The 18709-nt window shown below is 40.0% G+C and overlaps 1 protein-coding gene across 1 annotated transcript in view; it reads left to right on the forward strand.

Annotated features, from left to right (window-relative positions):
• The window catches only part of LOC131037945 (uncharacterized), a 106710-nt gene that overhangs the window by 74341 nt on the left and 13660 nt on the right, over positions 1-18709 (forward strand). The window contains exon 3 of the mRNA XM_059211519.1: positions 17707-17819. Coding sequence (XP_059067502.1) covers positions 17707-17819 — 113 coding nt within the window. The remainder of the gene's footprint in view (positions 1-17706; positions 17820-18709) is intronic.

Below are 18709 nucleotides of genomic sequence, written 5' to 3' on the forward strand. Positions count from 1 at the left end.
GGTGTTCTTAGCAACTACCATAGTCTTCACAATAGTGTCGTGACAGCGGAGGAGCGCGGAATTGTCTTTATCCAGGATAGATTGGATCTCATGCAAAAAGGCTTGGTGTTTCATCAATGCTTGAATTGAAGCTGCCGAGAATTGTTCGCTCCTCCATTCATTATGAATCCTCATCTGTAAATCAGCAAGAACTTCTTCTTCTGGAATCAGCTCTCCATCCTGACTTACTATATTGCAAGAGGCCCTTTCACAATGTGAGACAATACCTCGATAGACTTCATCTCGGAATCTCCTTGCATCACTGATCTCCTCAATGAGGGATTTAAGAACAAGGGTCTTGTTTTCCATGAGTTTTTCAAATTGCAAGTACATGACCCTGGAAGAGATGATGGCGTGCTCCTGCAAAATACTCAGCTGTTGTTGGGGCATGGTACGCCAGATTGCCAGACTTTTCTCAACACTTTCCAGATTCTTTTTGAAAGTGTCAGAAGTCTGATCCAGTTTCTCCTCAATGGTTTCCAACTTAGACATTATTTGAAAAATGTCTTTTACCACTTGTACACATTGATCATGAAGCTGATCAACCCAGGAATCTAGTGCTTGTACTTTCTGAGCAGCCCTTTCTACTCCACGAATCGATTCTTGGGAACCAGAAGAACCTATAGAGTTACTCCCTTCAGCAGCAGGTTTTGTGATTTTATGAATGGCTGCCATGAGCTGTCGGTTTTCTTCTTCTAGCTTGTCTTTCTTTGCAAGAAGATCGTCACACCTTTGCACTAGTGAAGCAACAAAAACCTGAGCATCATGTTTAATGACCTCATGTGTTTGCTTGCCCAATTCTACCCTTGTAACCTTATAATCAGCAGCTGACATTTCATCAAGTGGTTTATCTGCAATAGGTTCCACAATTTCAGCTACTTTCATCTTGTTGCTATCAACAGTTACCCTAGAGATAGTCTTTGCCTTCTTAGCAACTTTGGATCTAGACTGTTTGAGTTGCTGGTAGTCAAAGGCATCAGGTGAGATCTCTTGCTTCTTCCTTTTTGGGGTGAAAGAACTAAGCCATGGAGGCAAAATCATCAATTCACTTCCAGTAGTAGCCGTAGGCAAAGGAGAAGCAGTTTCTGTTTGAATTATCGCGGTCACCCTGGGAGGAATATCTGTTTGAATAGCGACCACGGTTTGCTCAGTTACCAATGGACATGAAGATTGCCTCATGAATTCTTCAAAACCAGAAGTGGAAGTATCAATTTCTGATAACTGAATGCAAGTGGGATTATCTTCAGGAACTTTCAACACACTTTCTCGTTGTCGATCAGTAGAAGGCTCGTATGCTGAAATGGGAATTGCATTCTGAGGAGACTCATCTACGAGCAAATCAGGAGGAGAAAGAGGCGTCTCAATGGAAATTGGAGGAATGACCTCGTGAGGCGAGTCTGAAATTGGAGACTTAGGCGCATCGTCAGATTGCTGCCCCTCTTCTGGATTATTCAGATCGATCACCCGAACATGGAACCGTGATTTCTCCTTCCCACGAGTAGTCGTCTCCTCAGGAGGAAGCACTACTGCACGACTAACTCGTAACTTGATCCTTGTGCCTGAAGATGAAACACCCTCCTTGTTATCAATCTGAATCTCTAACTTCCATCCAAGAGGCCCTGTAGAATCATCTTCTTTACCAACCTTGATTTTGATAAGTCTAACAGCATTACTTTTCAGCCATGCATTAGTGTTGGCCAAGATAGGCTGAAATCTGTCAAGGATGGAGATGCACTCCTTGTGTGACCATTGGATCAAAGGAAGTGGAGCTTCTTCAACCCTTCGTGAAGTGTATTCAGGATCAAGTATATGCCTGTCATCGATCATCCCTTGTGGGATATCCGCCAAGTTCAAGTCAACAATTTGCTCAACAGTGAGCCTGCAGTAATCCATCTTCAGAACTTCGGCTTCTGTGCGGAGATCTACCCAGATGTCTTCAATGCGATGAACATGCACAAAGGATTTCTTGATCTTCTCCTTCATACCTCTATAATCAAAATCAGCTCTAGGTTTGAACCTCTTAAGCTTGATTTCCTGCAATTCAGCCTCCATGGCCTTAGCCTTCACAGATGTGACAAGGGAGTATCGACCAATTTTCAATGGGTTTGTGCTAGAGATCCCCATTCCAACCTTGTGTCTAGCAGACTGAAAAGTATGATCAGCCATGATCTGTCTTCCCAACTCCATAAGAATTATCTTATCGGTTGGGTATCTTGGAAGCATGTATGGCTGACCATCATAGCATCCAATCCTCATATATGTGAAGGTGGGAAATTGCAGGAACAAACACCCATACTCAAACACCTTGACCCATGCCTCATCTGATACTCTTTTGTTTCTAAGATCCACATCAAACTGACAGATGAAATATCCAAAGAATGCATCTTGGACTCTTCTGAAATGTAGTCTGCTAGGTTTCAATGGCAACTGGTCATAATATTCCCAAACTGGTATAAGCGAGCGATCACCCTTGGTAGAAAGCCCTGGAAAGTGTCTAAGTGACGCTGCTAAATATACCAAATAAGAATTCATGAAGAAGGTCATAGTGGTAGGAACTGCTGCAAGTTGTTCGCACAAAGCATCGCTGATGATTTCACCCCATGAAATGTGATGCGACTGCCGTATGAACATAATGAATTGATACATCCATGGCTCAAAGACATTGGAGTGCTCAAGGCCCAACATCCTGCTGAGAAGAGTGATGGTGTCTCCTATCTCCCACTTGAAATCACAACGGTACAACTTTGCTAATCTTGAGAAGGAAGGACGTGGCTCTTGGATCCACCTATTGATGTGTCGCTTGCAATCTTTTTCCCTTTTCATATAATACTCTGCTGCACTTTCTTTGGTGATTTCCATATAAACAGGTGCAGGAGGTATTTTGAAGACCTTCTCGATTGTATCCGCATCAAGACGAATTATAGCTTCACCATCATCATTTTTGATGACTCTTGACTCTTTGTCAAAATGATGGGCGCATGCAAGAACAAACTCAGGTTCTAGGGCAGCCACTGGGAAAGAAGATTCATGATGGATATGGCCGTCCAACAGCGGCTGCAAGTTGTTATCCTGTGGATCTTCTACCCTGTTGATGAATTCTGCCATATCAACGTGCCCTATTTTCGTGTCCCTGATGCGATCCAAAGGAGAAGAAACCTGGGAAGGTGCAACCTCATTCTGGTATTTGTCATATTTGTATTTCATTTTCTTTGGAGTTGGAGATGCCGACAAATCTGACATTGATTGTGAACCTGGAATGCTGTGATGAAGACTTAAAAGAGTCAAGGCAACATCATAGTCAGCTGCAAATATCATTCTTCCTTCTTAAAATGGGTAAAACTTTGATTTCTGAATTTCATGGTTTTGTGAGAGGAAGAGGGGAGATATGGGAAAATCTTGACTTTGACCAATTTCGGATCTTGGGAGAATTTTCGCAAGTATACAAGTTGGAAAGAACATACATGCAATCGGGGTTTTAAAACCCGAATACAAGTACACTTGTAAATTCGAAAATGGAGAAATGGACGAAAAATGAGATTTTGACTTGCGGGAAATAATGGAAATGGAAAGTACGGATATGGGGAACATGAATGGATAGAAATGGGAATATCCGGGAAAGGCATTTTCATGAAAATGGGAAGAACTTTTCAACATATAATCCGGTTTTTAAAACCCGAATTTGCAAGGGAGGGGTATTTCACACTTTTCAAACTTGGAATTTTAACCAAAAATGATTAAATTCCTTAACCGTAGGGGAAGAACAAGAATTTCCAGCGAACTTGTAATCGAGATTAAAAATCCCGAATACAAGTTAAGAGGGAATTTTGAGAAGAACAATGCAATTCAACAATTGCATTTCAAGGGAAAGATTTCTTTCACAAAAACCAAATTTTTTGGGGAAGAACATCACATGCCAAAAATGCAACTAATAACAAAAAATAAAGAAAACAAGAAAATAATAAAATGAAGGGAAGAAAGGAAAGAGAACATACCTTTCTTAAAAATGCAAAATGCTTCTCCAATAATGCAACAATTCTTGAAATGAAGAAGCAAAACCGGTGAAAAGGAGCAATCCGGAATGTCAAACCCTTATCACGTTTTTTGTAAAAAAATGCCTCAAATATAGCAGCAATCTTAAACTTGGAGGACCAAAATGCCAATGAGAGTGTGCATCCAAGTTTATTAGAGCAAAACGCCTAAGGTAGAAGAAGAAACAATGATGCCAAATGATTGAAAACGCTGCCAAAGGTTGAAAACGTGGCCAAAGGGAATCACGTGGCCACCATTATAAACTCCAACGACATCATCAAATGGTGCGAAAATCCTCTCACCCTCCACGCCTAGGTAGAGAAAGGCAAAACGCTTAAGGAGACTGCAGATTTATGAAGTAAAAAGCGCCCAAAATGTGGGTTAAAAGAACCACGTTTTTGCTGATTTAGCTCCAAAAACCAGTCAATATAACCTCCATTTGGCATGAAAGATGTTGATGATTGCATAAAAATAGGGTAGAAGCAAAAACGCCTTTCCTCCCTAAAAAATCTCCACAAAAAATTGCTTTGAAATCTTCAACAAATCGATTTTTCATGCAAATTGGGTTTTGGGAGACACATGACAAGTTCGAATTGCCCAACATGAAGCAAATCGGGTTTTAGAGAGAAAATAACAAGTTTTATTTTCACTTTTTTCATTTACATGCTAAAATCGGGTTTTTTAAGACAAATAGCAAGTTTAATTTTTCACTTTTTCACTTATCAAGCCAAAATCGGGTTTTTTTGGACAAATGACAAGTTTAAAATTGTCAAAAATGCATTTGCAAGGCAAAATCGGGTTTTTTGGAGCAAACTGCAAGTTTAAAATACTTGTAAAAGGGAAATAAAATCCCTACAACAAGTTAGAAACACTTGCACATATGTAATGGGGATTTAAAATCCCTATTACATGCAAAAACCATTAAAGTAGGGGTTTTTTGACCAAACTGCAAGTTTACTTGCAGTTGAGCCAAAGAATCCCTATTTTAATGGTTTAATGACCAAAAAACAATAAAAAAATAAAAACATCAAAGGGGAAACTTAAAATAAATTACAAGTGACATATTTAAAATAAAAGTGCATATGTAATTGATCAAAAATTCCCCTACAAAGACCATAACAATGAATATCATTAAAACTTGCAGTTTGAAGAAAATTCTCCACCTGTAGTCTGGGTTTTAAAACCCGAAATTGAAGGAAAGACATAGCAAACGAACCTAGAATTGGACGAAATTCGAAACGTAGTTCGAGAATGGACTGAGGATTAAGCCAGTCCAATGATTAGTCAAAATTTTGCCTCGGGTAGCGTGCCAGATCAAGAATGAACTCAAAGGATTTCTCTTGGAATCACGGATCATTTTAAAGTGGAAGGAAGTTAGTGACACTAACTTGGGAAAATTCAATTGGAGGAATTCAAGATGAGAATGTCTGGTCATGAGGGACATCCTTCGTCAGCTGTAACCAAGAAGATAGCTTGGAGTGGAATTGTGGCAGCGGCTGGTTTTCCTCCTGCCATACAGTGCCTGGAGTTGATCATTGAATGCGCAAAGTATTACAATCTCGAGTGAAGATCAATTGTAGCTCCTAATGGCAAACTTCTGACGAATCTTACAATTGAAGCAATTGCAAAAGCCTTTGGAATTCCCACGTATCATTCAATGGTATGCAAGATGAAGGAGAGGGCAGTAAGGCTCTATGATTCTGGAGTGGATGGATGCGTAGGTATCATCAACCATACATGGATGCAAAAGCCAAAGCCCCATCATTCCAAAATGCCTAAGTAGCTTACTGAGATGGACTTAGAGCAAGAGTACAATGACCTCGTGATGCTGGTGAGTCGAGTCATGGGATGTCCGTAGGCATTCATCTTCGAGCCATGGATGTTTTACTTCATTGAGGAAGTGATGGATGTGTTGTGACCTTTTTCACACATCGCCCCATTGCAAATGGGGACCCTCTCTTTTCCTGCTTTCTAGGGTTTTGTTAGTGTCCTGTGACCTTTTGCTGTAGTTTCACCAAGCCTTGTCCAGTTCAGAGCATTTCAGGCTGACGATTGAAAGTTAGTTTTTGCAAGTTATGTGATTCCGAAATGCGAACACCACCAGAGTGCTTAGAGAGGCCAAAGGACGAAGATCGCAATTGATTTGGACGAATTTGGACAACCTTCTATTTTTAGAAAGTTTGCTTTTTTTGCTTTTTCCTATTTTTTAGGAAGTTTTTTTTTGGCCTTTCTAGCCCGATCCCCGGTATGGCTATTTTTAGAAAGTTTTCCCTATTTTTTAGGGATGTCTGCTTTTTTCTTTTTTGGAATGCAAACCTAGGGTTTACACTTGCACCATCGACCAGCTCCGACCAGAGCTCGAAAATTCCAAGTTTTGATCTAAAAAAGCTAAATCCCTAGATTTTAGGCTTTTTGCTTTTTCCGGGATGCAAACCTAGGGTTTACACTTGTACTACTGGCCAGCTTCGATCGAAACTCGAAAATTCCAAGTTTTGATCTAAAAAAGCTAAATCCCTAGATTTTAGGCTTTTTGCTTTTTCCGGGATGCAAACCTAGGGTTTACATTTGTACTACTGACCAACCTCGACCGGAACTCGAAAATTCCAAGTTTTGATGTAAAAAAGCTAAATCCCTAGATTTTAGGATTTTTGCTTTTTCGAGATGCAAACCTAGGGTTTACACTTGCACCATTGACCTACTTCGACCGGAACTCGAAAATTCCAAGTTTTGATCTAAAAAAGCTAAATCCCTAGATTTTAGGCTTTTTGCTTTTTCGGGATGCAAACCTAGGGTTTACACTTGTACCACTGACTTGCTTCGACTGCGATCCAAAATTTTCAAGTTTTGACCCAAAAAGCTAAGTTCCTATATTTTAGGGGGTCATGGCACCTTCAAAGGATAATCAGCTCGAAAAATCATCTTGATCCTCAAATGTCCTGAAATTTGGCTAAGTCTGGAATGTCATCCTGATCCTGAAATTTGACTAAGTCTGGAAAATTGGAGAATCCTCCAAAAACTAGATTTTGCATTATTAGTCCTAGAGGCCTGAAACCACTCTCAAACATCCTGACAATATATATGAAATATAACGTAAAGTAATATATAGTCTGCCCTCTTGAGAGCCTCCAAAAGTCCGCCTTGAAGAGCAAAGGTCTAGACATCCACCCATGTTGGAGATGTCTAAAAGTACGCCATGTTGGGAGGTAGACCAAAACTCCGCCAAGATGGGAGAGATGCTTGAAGTCCGCCCAAGAGGAGGGATGCCTAAAGTCCGCCCTAGGAGGTGTCTCCAAAGTCTGCTCAAGGTGGGAGAGATGCCTAAAGTCCGCCCTAGGAGGTGTCTCCAAAGTCCGCTCAAGGTGGGAGTGTTGCCTAAAGTCTGCCTTGCATGGAGCAACTCCAAAGTCCGCCATAGGTTGAAGAGGCCATGGTGGCCAACACTTGAAGTCCGCCATGCCTAAGGGAGCCTATGTGGGTGCCTTGCTTAAAGTCCGCCCCACCTAAAGAGGTCATGGAAGAGCATGGGTTGAAGTCCGCCCAAGGCTTAGGAGACCAAGGAGGAGCAAGGGTTGAAGTCCGCCCAAGGCATAAGGGAGGTCACATGTGGGTGCCTTACTCCAAAGTCTGCCATAAGTTTGAAGGGGCCATGAAGAGACCAAGCCAAAGTCCGCCAAAGGATGAAGAGGCCATCAAAGGAGGTCACATGGGTGCCAAGGCTTGAAGTCCGCCCAAGGAGGAAGGAGACCGTGAAGGTGTCAATGCCCAAGTCCGCCAAAGGTAAAGGAGCCATCAAGGAGGTCATGTGGGTGCTAGGCCCAAAGTCCACCCCACCTAGAGAGACCATGGAGGAGTCAACACCAAAGTCTGTCAAGGTGAAGGAGACCTTGAAGGTGCTAAGGCTAAAGTCCACCAAGGTGTGGGAGCAAAGGTTCAAAGTCCGCCCCAATGCCTTAGCCAAAAATTTCGCCATAATGGAGGCCAAGGAAGAGCTCTAGCCAAAGTCCGCCATACCTTGGAGGAAAATATCTAAAAGTGCGCCAAAATTGAAGTAAATTGGAAATTCAAAATTCAAAATTTCACCAAGGCATTGAAAAGTCAGAAACGATCGATATGATGTCATAAAAAACTTATCTAAAATTTTGAATTCGAAGACCAAAATAGAAAGTTTTTCAAAATGGAATATTGGAAGATTAATAAGGATTTCAAACTCCAAAGCTAGAATAGAAAGTTTCTAAAAAGAAAATTCATGGATTGTCAGATATTTTCCAACCTCAACCAAAATAGAAAGTTTCCAGAGAAGAATATTGGAGGATTAATTAATATTTCAAAATTATAAACCAAAATAGAAACTTTTGGAAGATATTTTCAAAATTGGAAACGTGGCGAAAAAAAAAGCTTTCTGAAAGAACTGGAGATGAAATTAGAAGTATTATCTTAAAGATTTCTACTTGAGAATTTGACCTTGCTTACAAATACTTCAATTTAACTTCATTATTACATCAAAGAGTTTGAAATTACTAAGGAAAGCTTGGTAAAAGTTCAGTTCGAAGAACATCTAGACAAGGATTTTGACATTTTTTGGAAGCTGGATAATCGCTTTAGACCAGATTTTTCGTGGATTTTTGGAAAATAATCAAGCGAGAGAAGATTATAAAACCTTCGTAAAATTTTCTGAATATTTTTGAGAGGATTTCTAGCCCTGTTTCTGCACATTCAAAGGTAAAATCCAATTCAAAATGCAGATTTAATGGATTTTTCTGAATATTTTCAAGAAGTTGAGAAATATTTTTTCAAATTTTTTTTGAAAAAAAAAAAAATTTTTTTTTTTGGTTAAGTATGAAAATTTTCGAAAGTTTTAACACTTGATGGTGACTTCAACCAGCCTCAAGGCTGAGGGTCTTGAGGTGAAAATTCAATTTTTATGGCTAAGTATGAGAGTGAAAAATGGAAAATTTTCCAAAACACAGCCATTTCACGGCCCCGATATTTTTTTCGAAATTTTGCGGAAATTTTCTAACTTATTTTTTCCTTTGGTTTTACAGGTCGCAGGAGGAAGTAGAGGCGAGATCATCATCATAGAGATCGCAGTCGGATAAATTTCAACATGGGCCTGCCCATCATTCCTCCTCAACCAGGCAGGGAACCTCAGCTAGTGCTTCAGCCTGACTTGGATTTCAGCGATGAACAAGAACACGTTATCACTGAGCTGTATAGCTTGGCCTGGTCTATGAGAAGAAACACTCCTGATTGGTATCGCATGAGTTTTATCCTTGATGAGGAGTTAGACATCGCCGCACGTATTGATGCACAAAATCAGAGGGAACAACAAGAAGTTAATCCACCTCCCATACCTCCTCCTGCACCGCCTCAGCAAGATTAGAAGTGGCTTATGTTGAGATGGCGTCTCGTCATCTTTTCCAGCTGATCAGATCGCTCCAAGTTAGCATGTCCAGATTCAATGAACCTGACTCATCCAGAAGCTTCTAGAAGGGCACACGTCAGAATGTAACAACCTTCTATTTTCATAAAAGATTTATTTTTAGCAAGAAGGACAAGTGTCCCAAATGTAATTGGTCGAAAGTAGTATTTTGGGGAAACCCTAATTAGGGTTTGTGATTATTGATCTTGGCCCTTGATCATTGTTCGATCTCGGCCATTCATTGATTTTCAGGAAACTATATAAGGTTGCCTCCTCTCATTTGAAAAGTGTGAGGTTTTTGATGTATTGTTGCTTAAGGTCATTTCCAGATAATATATTGCATGTGCGCTGCTTTGTAATCTCTATTATTTGAATGATTTGCATGGTTTCAATTGCCTCAACACTTAGTTAGAATTAATTTAGATTTGCTTTCATTGTTGTTAATTTGAATGAAGGATTTGATAAGTATCAATTGATGGTGTATTTCCGCTCATACTTTTGGTAAATGGATGATTTCCATTCTACCGTGCAAAGTTAGTCTGAGCCCATCCCTTGTGCATCCCAACAGCTCGATCATAAGCACAACCCATTAAAGATTGCACCGGCCTTGTGTAGTTGTCCCTAGTGTGGCGAAGCAAGGTTTGGTTTCTTGAGAGCACCCAATTGATACCGTCTCCAGAATTCATAGGATTAGATTAGCCTTCCTAAACCCTATCTCTTTTCCCCTTTCTTTTGAAAGTCTAAATCCCTGAAAATCCCCCCCCCCAAAAAAAGAAGAGCCTAAAATTGCTAAATCCATCTAAGTCCAGTAGTTCAAGATACTTGTCAAACGTAAGTCCCCCTTGAAAATTTCAGCATACACTACCCAAGAAGCTATTCCACTAAAGTCACTTGTTCGCACATATAGACCTTGGAATCAGTAGTGATTTTTCAGGAGAGGATAGAATACCTTCGGGTATCCTATCCTAATGTTTGGTAGATGATAAAACAGACACCAACAGGATGCAATAAAGGTCGTGTATTGTGCAAGGGTGATCAGTGACAATTTGGATGAGCAATTGAAGAATTTAATGCATTCATGATCCTTTTACATCGGCTCATACATTGTTTATATGTTGGTAAGGATGGCCAGATTCAGTGGATTATTGAGCAAAGGACCCATGGGATGTGGTCGAGGACAATGCAAAGTATATGAGTGCTATATAAGACTACCTATTTCAAGAGAGCTAACGACACCTTCACCTTGCATATTGTCCGGTCAGTACAGGGAGGTGTTCACATGAGGCTATCACAGTAAGCAAGGAAACTAATAAAAAAGTATGGAGCATGGTTCATCTAGTTTCCAGGATTCACCTACATCTGGCTTTAGGGATTCTCCTCCTATCCCTATAGGTTCTCAAGGTACCCAGTTGATAAGATGGTACTGCTTGAGGTAACAAAGCAATTGACAGCTTATGACAAGATCCTAAAAAAGAAGAAGAAAGGTGGAATCAAGTTCCTAATCATCATGGGAGATTTTGATGAAGTGTGCCCATCATTAGTTGTAGCGGAAAAGTTAGTGGAGGAACTGCAGTTCTATCACCTCACATTCCACATTGCGAGATCAAATTTTGATCCATATGATAAGATAAAAATGGTGGCTAGCATGAGGCATAGGCATAAGATGTAGCTCGAAGATTATTGGTCTAATGCCAAAGATGATTATGAGGTGAACAAAAGAATGTTTTCCAGGTTACCCCTCAAAATGATAAGGATATGTGAAATCCTCCCGGTGCCAAACTAGGTGGAAGAGGATGTGAACAATGTTCACCCTAATTTTGAGAAAGAGAAAGACAAGCCAATCCTAGCACCTAATTGGTTAGAACCAGAGATAGTTGATCTTGACACACTAAGTAGGTCAGTTACAAAATTCACAAGACTTTGGGTTGAGCGTCACATCAGCAAGCTGAAAGCGAAGAATGCCCACCTGACTTATGATTTGATGGGAGACCTGGAATCACAAGATGAAGCTATTGAGGAATCATTAGGAGCTCAAGCCAAAGAAAGAACAAATCCTCAAGAAAAAGCAGAGCATGGCAAAGAGAAGGGCATTGCTTGAGATTCGTAGTCAAAGGCAGGATGTCCCAAGAGAAGAACCGCAACCAAAGAGACAAAGATCAGAGGAAGTGCAGTCATCTCTTGGCAATTCCTCAAGTGTGCTAGAAGTTGACCTATTCATAGGAGAAATAATTGGTTTCAATACAAGGAATGAATCTTGGGAAGAGGGTCAAATAACTTTGAAGGTACAAGATACACAAAGTGCCAATGCTTCTAGGGAGTTTGCTTAGCAAAGAAATGAAGAACAAGAACCTCCTCCTGATACAAAATTGCATACCCAAGAATGTTTCAAGACGGTGGCAATTGGAGACTTGGGATCCCAAGAGGAAATAACACAAGAGTAGGAATAGCTAGAAGTGCATGATCAGTAGTCAGCTGCTCTAGAATGGCTAAGGGAAAGGATGAGAAAGGATCTAGAAGAAGAAATTGATCTCATAATAGAGTTGGAGGAATTTCTAAGCCAAATAAATAAGCCATCAGAGAAGAAGGCATCAAAGAAATTCTCCAAGGTCACCATGAACGAATCAGGATCCAGAATTTTGCATGTGGCAGTGCCGAGGACTGACAAGGCCAGGAATGAAATCACTCCAAAAGAGCATGATGTAATGATAGTTGATGTAGGACGTGCTACCAGGGAATAGGTGATGGAGGATTTTGATGATTCCACCCAGGCATTGAAGGAACAAATGACGAAGATGAAAGAAAATACAAGAAATTGAAAAGCGAGAACAAAGCCTTGTGTGGGTATGTGCAACAAATAATGTGTCCATTTAGGCAAGAAGATCAACGTAATATCCCCTGCTGTTGTATGTCTGAAAGTGTTGGGATATTAACAAACAATTGTTTGATAACCTCCTGTTCTAGTTTCAGACTGAATAACTTGCGTGTTATGCAGTTTTGGATAGCTAGTATAATCCTACGTGTTATGCAGTTTTGCTTGTAGGAGTATAGGAATGCAATACAATGAAATTAGAGATGATTTATCAACTCATAAAGCATACAAACATCATAATCATCTAGTTGACATTTTGTTGAACACTTGGCATGCAACCTCAGATATGAAACAACTTAATGACAGCAAATGCAAAGCTCACAGCTGACTTATTTATTTAATGCAGTCCTGATTACAAAATACTTGAGAAATGTCCAAGACTCTTGGCTTATATGAATTATTATCAGAATTTTCCAGTGTTCCACGGGCGTTGGGGACAGGGGGACGGGGGGACGCGGGGATGCGTTTCCGGGACGGGGGGACCAAGGGCCTAAGTTTGGGGACGTCGGGGGGACGGCGGCGGGGGGGGTGGCGGGGTGGTGGTGCTGATATAGTTATACATATACATATAGTACTTGAAAAACTAGTTTTGAAAAGATGTATGACAGTATTACAGTGTAAGAATTATATTTTAAATGAGACTATAGGAAATTTGAAATACTAAATCTAAATACCAAGATTTCTAAGTTGTGTTGTTATATGGAGCCTAATCAGACTTGGAGGTTAGATTTTCCCTACTTCTATTGGCGCGGTTTCCCCTTATATTTTTCAACGGGGGTTTGGGGGCAGCGCCCCCAAGTTGGGGTCAAGGGGCAGCGCCCCTTGCGCGTTCCCTGTCGTGATACAGGGCGGGGTCGAGGGGCAGCGCCCCGCGAGGCCAAAAATACTTTTATTATTTTCTAAAGGCGTCGGGTGTTATTTTTCTTTTGGCCCACGTCCAATTAGAGTTACCCCTTAACCCTCAAAAAACTTAAAAAGTCACTTTTTTTTTAAATTTTAATATTAAACATTGCATATACGTGGGGGCGACAAGAGACGTTTGGGCGTCTCCCTATCCTTGGAGGACAGACGTCTCCCAAGGAGACGTCACGTGGAGGCATCTCCATGTCTCTCTGGGAGACGTCCAGACGTCTCCCAAGGAGACGTCTCCACATCTCCCCGTCTCCCTGGGAGACACGGGGACGCGGGGACGTCTCCGCGTCCCGGCGGCGCTTGGGTGGCGGTGGCGGGACGGCGGGGGATGTCGCGTCCCCGTCCCCCTGTCCCCGAGACGTTTCTGACGGGGGGACGCGCCCAAAAAGGGGGGGGACGTGTCCCCGTGGAACACTGGAATTTTCTAAGTACTAATGGCAGCCACTAATCCAAACATACATGACTGAAATTCAATGAAACAATGCCAAAACAGAACGTGGATGAAATGCCTTGGAGGATAGATGAAGAAGCAAGCAATATCGATCACTTTGAGCTCTCCTTTTTGCCAAATCTACCCTTCTCCAAAATCGCCCCTGTTTCTGATGTAAGTAACAGTCATAAATAAATATCAGCTCCTACTCTCCTTTTCAAGCTTCTACCATCATCGATGTACCCCTTCCAAGAGGGCGCTCCAATCCAATGATGAGTTTGATGCACAAACAAGGAGTTATGAGCAAAGTTGTGGGTCTGAAGGGTCTGGTCGAATTTATCTCAGACCTGAAATATGACTGCAACTCTCTCCAAATTCACCTCTAATCAGCTCCTAAGGAATCACCCTTCCTTAATTTATAGATGCAAGCATAGATGTCGATTCGCTCATGAGTTGAAGTACTTTCCAAATTCGTCCACCATGAATGCTACTGTCAAAACACAATAAACTCAAATATGAAGGACTGAGGTATCCTTCACTCACAATTGCAACCCTTTGCAGGATCTTTCACCACCTCGATTATGCGAATCAAAGGGAGGTATCGTTCCCAATAACCAATGATCTGCAAAACCTTTGGCTCCACAAGTTCTTAACACAGAGATGTCAAATAACCGATAATCAATCCATGACGCTCCTCACCTATTTATTCTTTTTCATACATGAATCGGCCTCCCTTCTAGAAGATTCAATATTTCTTTAATATAAAGTGCACACGTGACATCATACGTGAGAACTCATTATCTCACCATAAAATCATTAAAATAATATGTGAAGCCATAAGTAACTGCCAAGACGACCCTCTCATCAACCCCTTGGCCTACGAGGGTCAAATAATAGGCCAAACTCCATGGATGTTTGAATACCAGGGACAAGGGGACATTACAATCAAGCTTTTGTTCCTCCTACAACTCTTTTGAAGGAATCAATTGATGGCCTTGAAGAAACGAGGAAAATCACCCCAAGGTACCAAGAAATTGGTGAAGAACATCCATTCTGTCGCATGTAAGTTCATTGAGGACTTGGCTCAAATATACGGGAGGGTCCTAGCTATCCTTGGCAGAATTGAGAATGTAGACCAGGCATGGGAAGACACACACATCTACTAGGACAAGACCATTCCATGCTTGGAAGCATTGATTGAAATTACCAGGCAAGAATTGATTGATGGTGAAGTCATAAGGGAAAATGAAGCATATGACTTCCCTCGGTGGTATTGTGTAGTGACCATCAGGAAGGAATTCTTTGAAAGGTCAAATGAAGAGTTAGCTCAATTGAGGAAAGCAATCAAGAACATTCAGGTTGGAATCCTCAATACAGTTGAAACATTATTTGCAAGAGATTGACTGATGAGGAGATGGCAGTAGATAATTTGAGAAACAAGCTGGAGGAATTTTTTTTAATGGAATCCTTCTCAGGGGATGACCTGGAGAATGTTTTCATATTCTTAGGCATCATTTATAGAACTCAAGAGGCAATGTTAGGATGGGACAAGATTTTTAGCAAGTGTGAAAAGGACATATCTATTTTGGAGTATAAGCTCGAGACTACGCTAAGTGTCTTTTTGGGCGAACTTGAAACCGTCATGGCTCAATTCATTGCATTTGCCGCCAGAGAGAGGGATAGTGGATGCCCTATTTTGGGCAATGAGCTATTAAATGCATAGTGGCCACCCTATTTTGGGGGATGAGCTATTAAAGGCATAGTGGGTGTGCTATTTTGAGTGATAGGCTATTAAATATATAGTAGGTGTGATGTCTCATTGATGACTGAGACACACTACTTGGCGCCACATGGGTCATTTTTGGTCAAACCCTAATCAGTGTTTGCATGGCAAAATCTTGGCCCTTGATTCCAATTTGATCTTGGCCATCCATTTCATTTTTGGGGCCTATAAAAGGGGTTTGCCCCCTCATTTGCAATAGGGGGAGAATTTTATGAAATTGTTGCTAGAAATAATGAAGATAATAAAAGTAACTCATTGAATTTTGGTGATTACTTGTGTTGTTTTGGAGTTTGCATGGTTTCCCTTAAGTAGATTAGATTTGTTTTCAAGCAATCAGATGAATGAAATGGATAATGTTGTTTTGTGGTAAAATCATTTGTTCATACCTTTTGCAAATAGATGATTTCTACTTCTAGTGTAAGGTTGGTCTGGGCCTTTTATGTGGATGTTTAACTTCGATCATCAAATGTGCATTGTTCTTCTTGATGGTGTTCGTTGATGGTATGAAAATTCTTAGCACAACCTTTGAAGATTGCACCTCCTTTGCGTAGTTGTCTAGTTTGGCAAAACAAAGCGTGGTCGATTTCACCTGAACAATCATTGTCTTTTGAGTTTTTTAGTATTAGAATAGAGTCTCTCAAACCCTTATTCTCATTTACTTTTTGTATATTTCATTGAAAATGTTTCAAAAAAAAAAAAATACTTGTCATTGCTAAATCATTCGCTATATTTCCTTGAAGCCTAAATTTGTTTAAGTCTTCTTAAAGATTGTTTCACTTCACGTGAGTCCCCCTTGGATTACCAGCATACATCAAGCCAAACGAGCTCATTCCAACACAAAGTTGCACGTTCGCTGTAGGAACCTTGGAATCACTTGTATGATCTTTCACAATCTTAGCATACATGGGATTTTGCTCAAGAGAGGATAGAGCGTCCTTTGGAAACTTTATTCTGTGTTGGTGTGGTCACAAAACACCCATCAATAGATCCATAGCATGTCCTGGTGATGTAGAGCTTTATTTTAGCAGTACCATAGGATTCTACTTTAATTCTTTAAATATTGATGTTTTGTAGCTAATCGAATTCTCATATAAGAACCACAAGTGTCTTTGATGTCTCTTATAGTATAACCTAATGTAGGAATTTCTTATTTATATATGCAAAAATTTTCTCATGAAGGAAGACTTGGGCTGCAAGAGTCTGCCTTCTTCAGAGATTTCACTGCCCTTTTTGATCATGCACTACTGAAGGTTACTGCTACACAAATTTCAGGAGATCGTCTGTTCAAATATTACTACTTTTCGCAATAATAAACTCACATTTAACTATCTATCCATTGTATCATATACACTTTTAGATAGTGAACTATTTATCTAATTCTGTAAGTTCCCCTTCAAGGACATTTCTATAATACCTCAGATATTAGGTTTGTTTAGGAGTTTTAGCTTAAACATTCCTATGAACTTGGCCTTTGACATTTATCAGATAAACTTTGTGCCATAATTGTTAGATTATGAGGATCACTATACAATAATCTGAATAAGAGAAGCGGTGGAGATCAAAAAATATTTTGACAATTTGAATAGAGATGATGGGATGTGTTTAAGCTGATCTTCGATACCCGTTTTGCATAAGTTTAGAAAAGGACATAGGTCTGAAGTTGAAAACAACTGAATGAGGAATAATCCCATCTTGGCTTCTGGGAAATAATTGTTTTGTTGTTATATTTTTCCCTTCGTTGGCTTTGGGCCAACTCATTGTCATCTTTTTTTTAAAACAGCTAATTCATAAATGGCTAGTTTTGGGGTAGGGACTACCTGACATCTTGTGTATGGAATGGGATATCTTAATTAGGAGCTCCAATTTGTAATCCTAATACATCTGTTATCTTGATGATAGACCACGGTGTGTAATTTGAAACATCAGTGTTTGTCAACAACTTGTATGCAGTTTTTATCAAGAGTTTTTTCTTTTCTTTTCAACAAAATAAGAATAATCAAAACTTAAAAGTCTCTGATTTTTAAAACCTTTTAAGATGTTTCATGTTAAGATAAAGGTTACCGGTGGCAAATATATTCATGTGCAAATGTTATGCTTCTTTTTGCTACCATTGGATTCAAAATACAACTTACAGTGTAGCTCAGCACTTGGGTTATTCAGATGTGGACCACTCCTTGTAGTTTTATTTATTAAATAATGCAATGCAACCTATGGATGTGCTGCAGGATGGCTTCTTAGTGCATACTTTCTTGGTGGCTTTGAGTCTGAAGGCTTGGGAATGAGTGGTGCACTAAAAGCTGCAGTTATAGCAATCAAGTCCTGGGCTATAGGTATTCCGGTAAGCAAAACTTGAGTTCAAATAATCCTTAAATGGTTAGAGCCTAAAATAAGCTGTAATTTAGGGATGAAGATCAGAAGTTAAATGATTACTATAGAAGATAAATTTCAGACTTTATAGAGCTTTTGTTATAAGGTCAAAGAAAATAAATTAGCAGAAGTCATGCTATATGATGCAGATGACCTCTGTAGCTGCAAATTACACACTCTGAAACTGATGCAGATAGGACTCTGCCCTTACAAGTAAACTCTAACAGAATGCCCTGTTCTTGTGATTCATACTCATGACTAGAACGGTACTGAAAGAGCAGAAACTAGTGAGGAAGAATCATGTTCTAGTTATACCAAAAAACAGATACAGCAATGTTCTTTTTATTCATGATCAAACAGCAGAAAATGAACACAATATAGGAAGCTTTGAACAACCAAAGATAATCACACAGCACAGATCAACTACTACCTTCTTTACATCCAACTAGGATTATTTCCCATATCACTCTGTCACACCAAATCCTGCTCCCCTCCTCAAAAACCAAAACTGTGAATCTCAAAAGAAAAGCCCAAACAGAAAACCACTACAACCACATGTAACGGTATTTACAACCAAGATAAACAAATATAGCTCAGCAAAGGAAACAGATGAGTAGTAGGACATCCGTCACAGAATGGTACTTACATCAGTATAGCAATTCATGTCCATATTTTTATTGAATCTGTTTTTCTTTGGTTTTAGGCTTTTTACAATTTAAATATTTGCTACATGATTTTCCATGTATCTATTCACAATCTTGCTTTAACATAACCTAATTGGAAATGCCCTAAATTTGCCCTAATTCTCAATTTCCAAATAAACAAGTGGGTTCATAAAATACCTTTCACCTGATTGAAACC

This window comes from Cryptomeria japonica, chromosome 9 (assembly GCF_030272615.1).
Source record: "Cryptomeria japonica chromosome 9, Sugi_1.0, whole genome shotgun sequence".
Taxonomy (NCBI): Eukaryota; Viridiplantae; Streptophyta; class Pinopsida; order Cupressales; family Cupressaceae; genus Cryptomeria; species Cryptomeria japonica.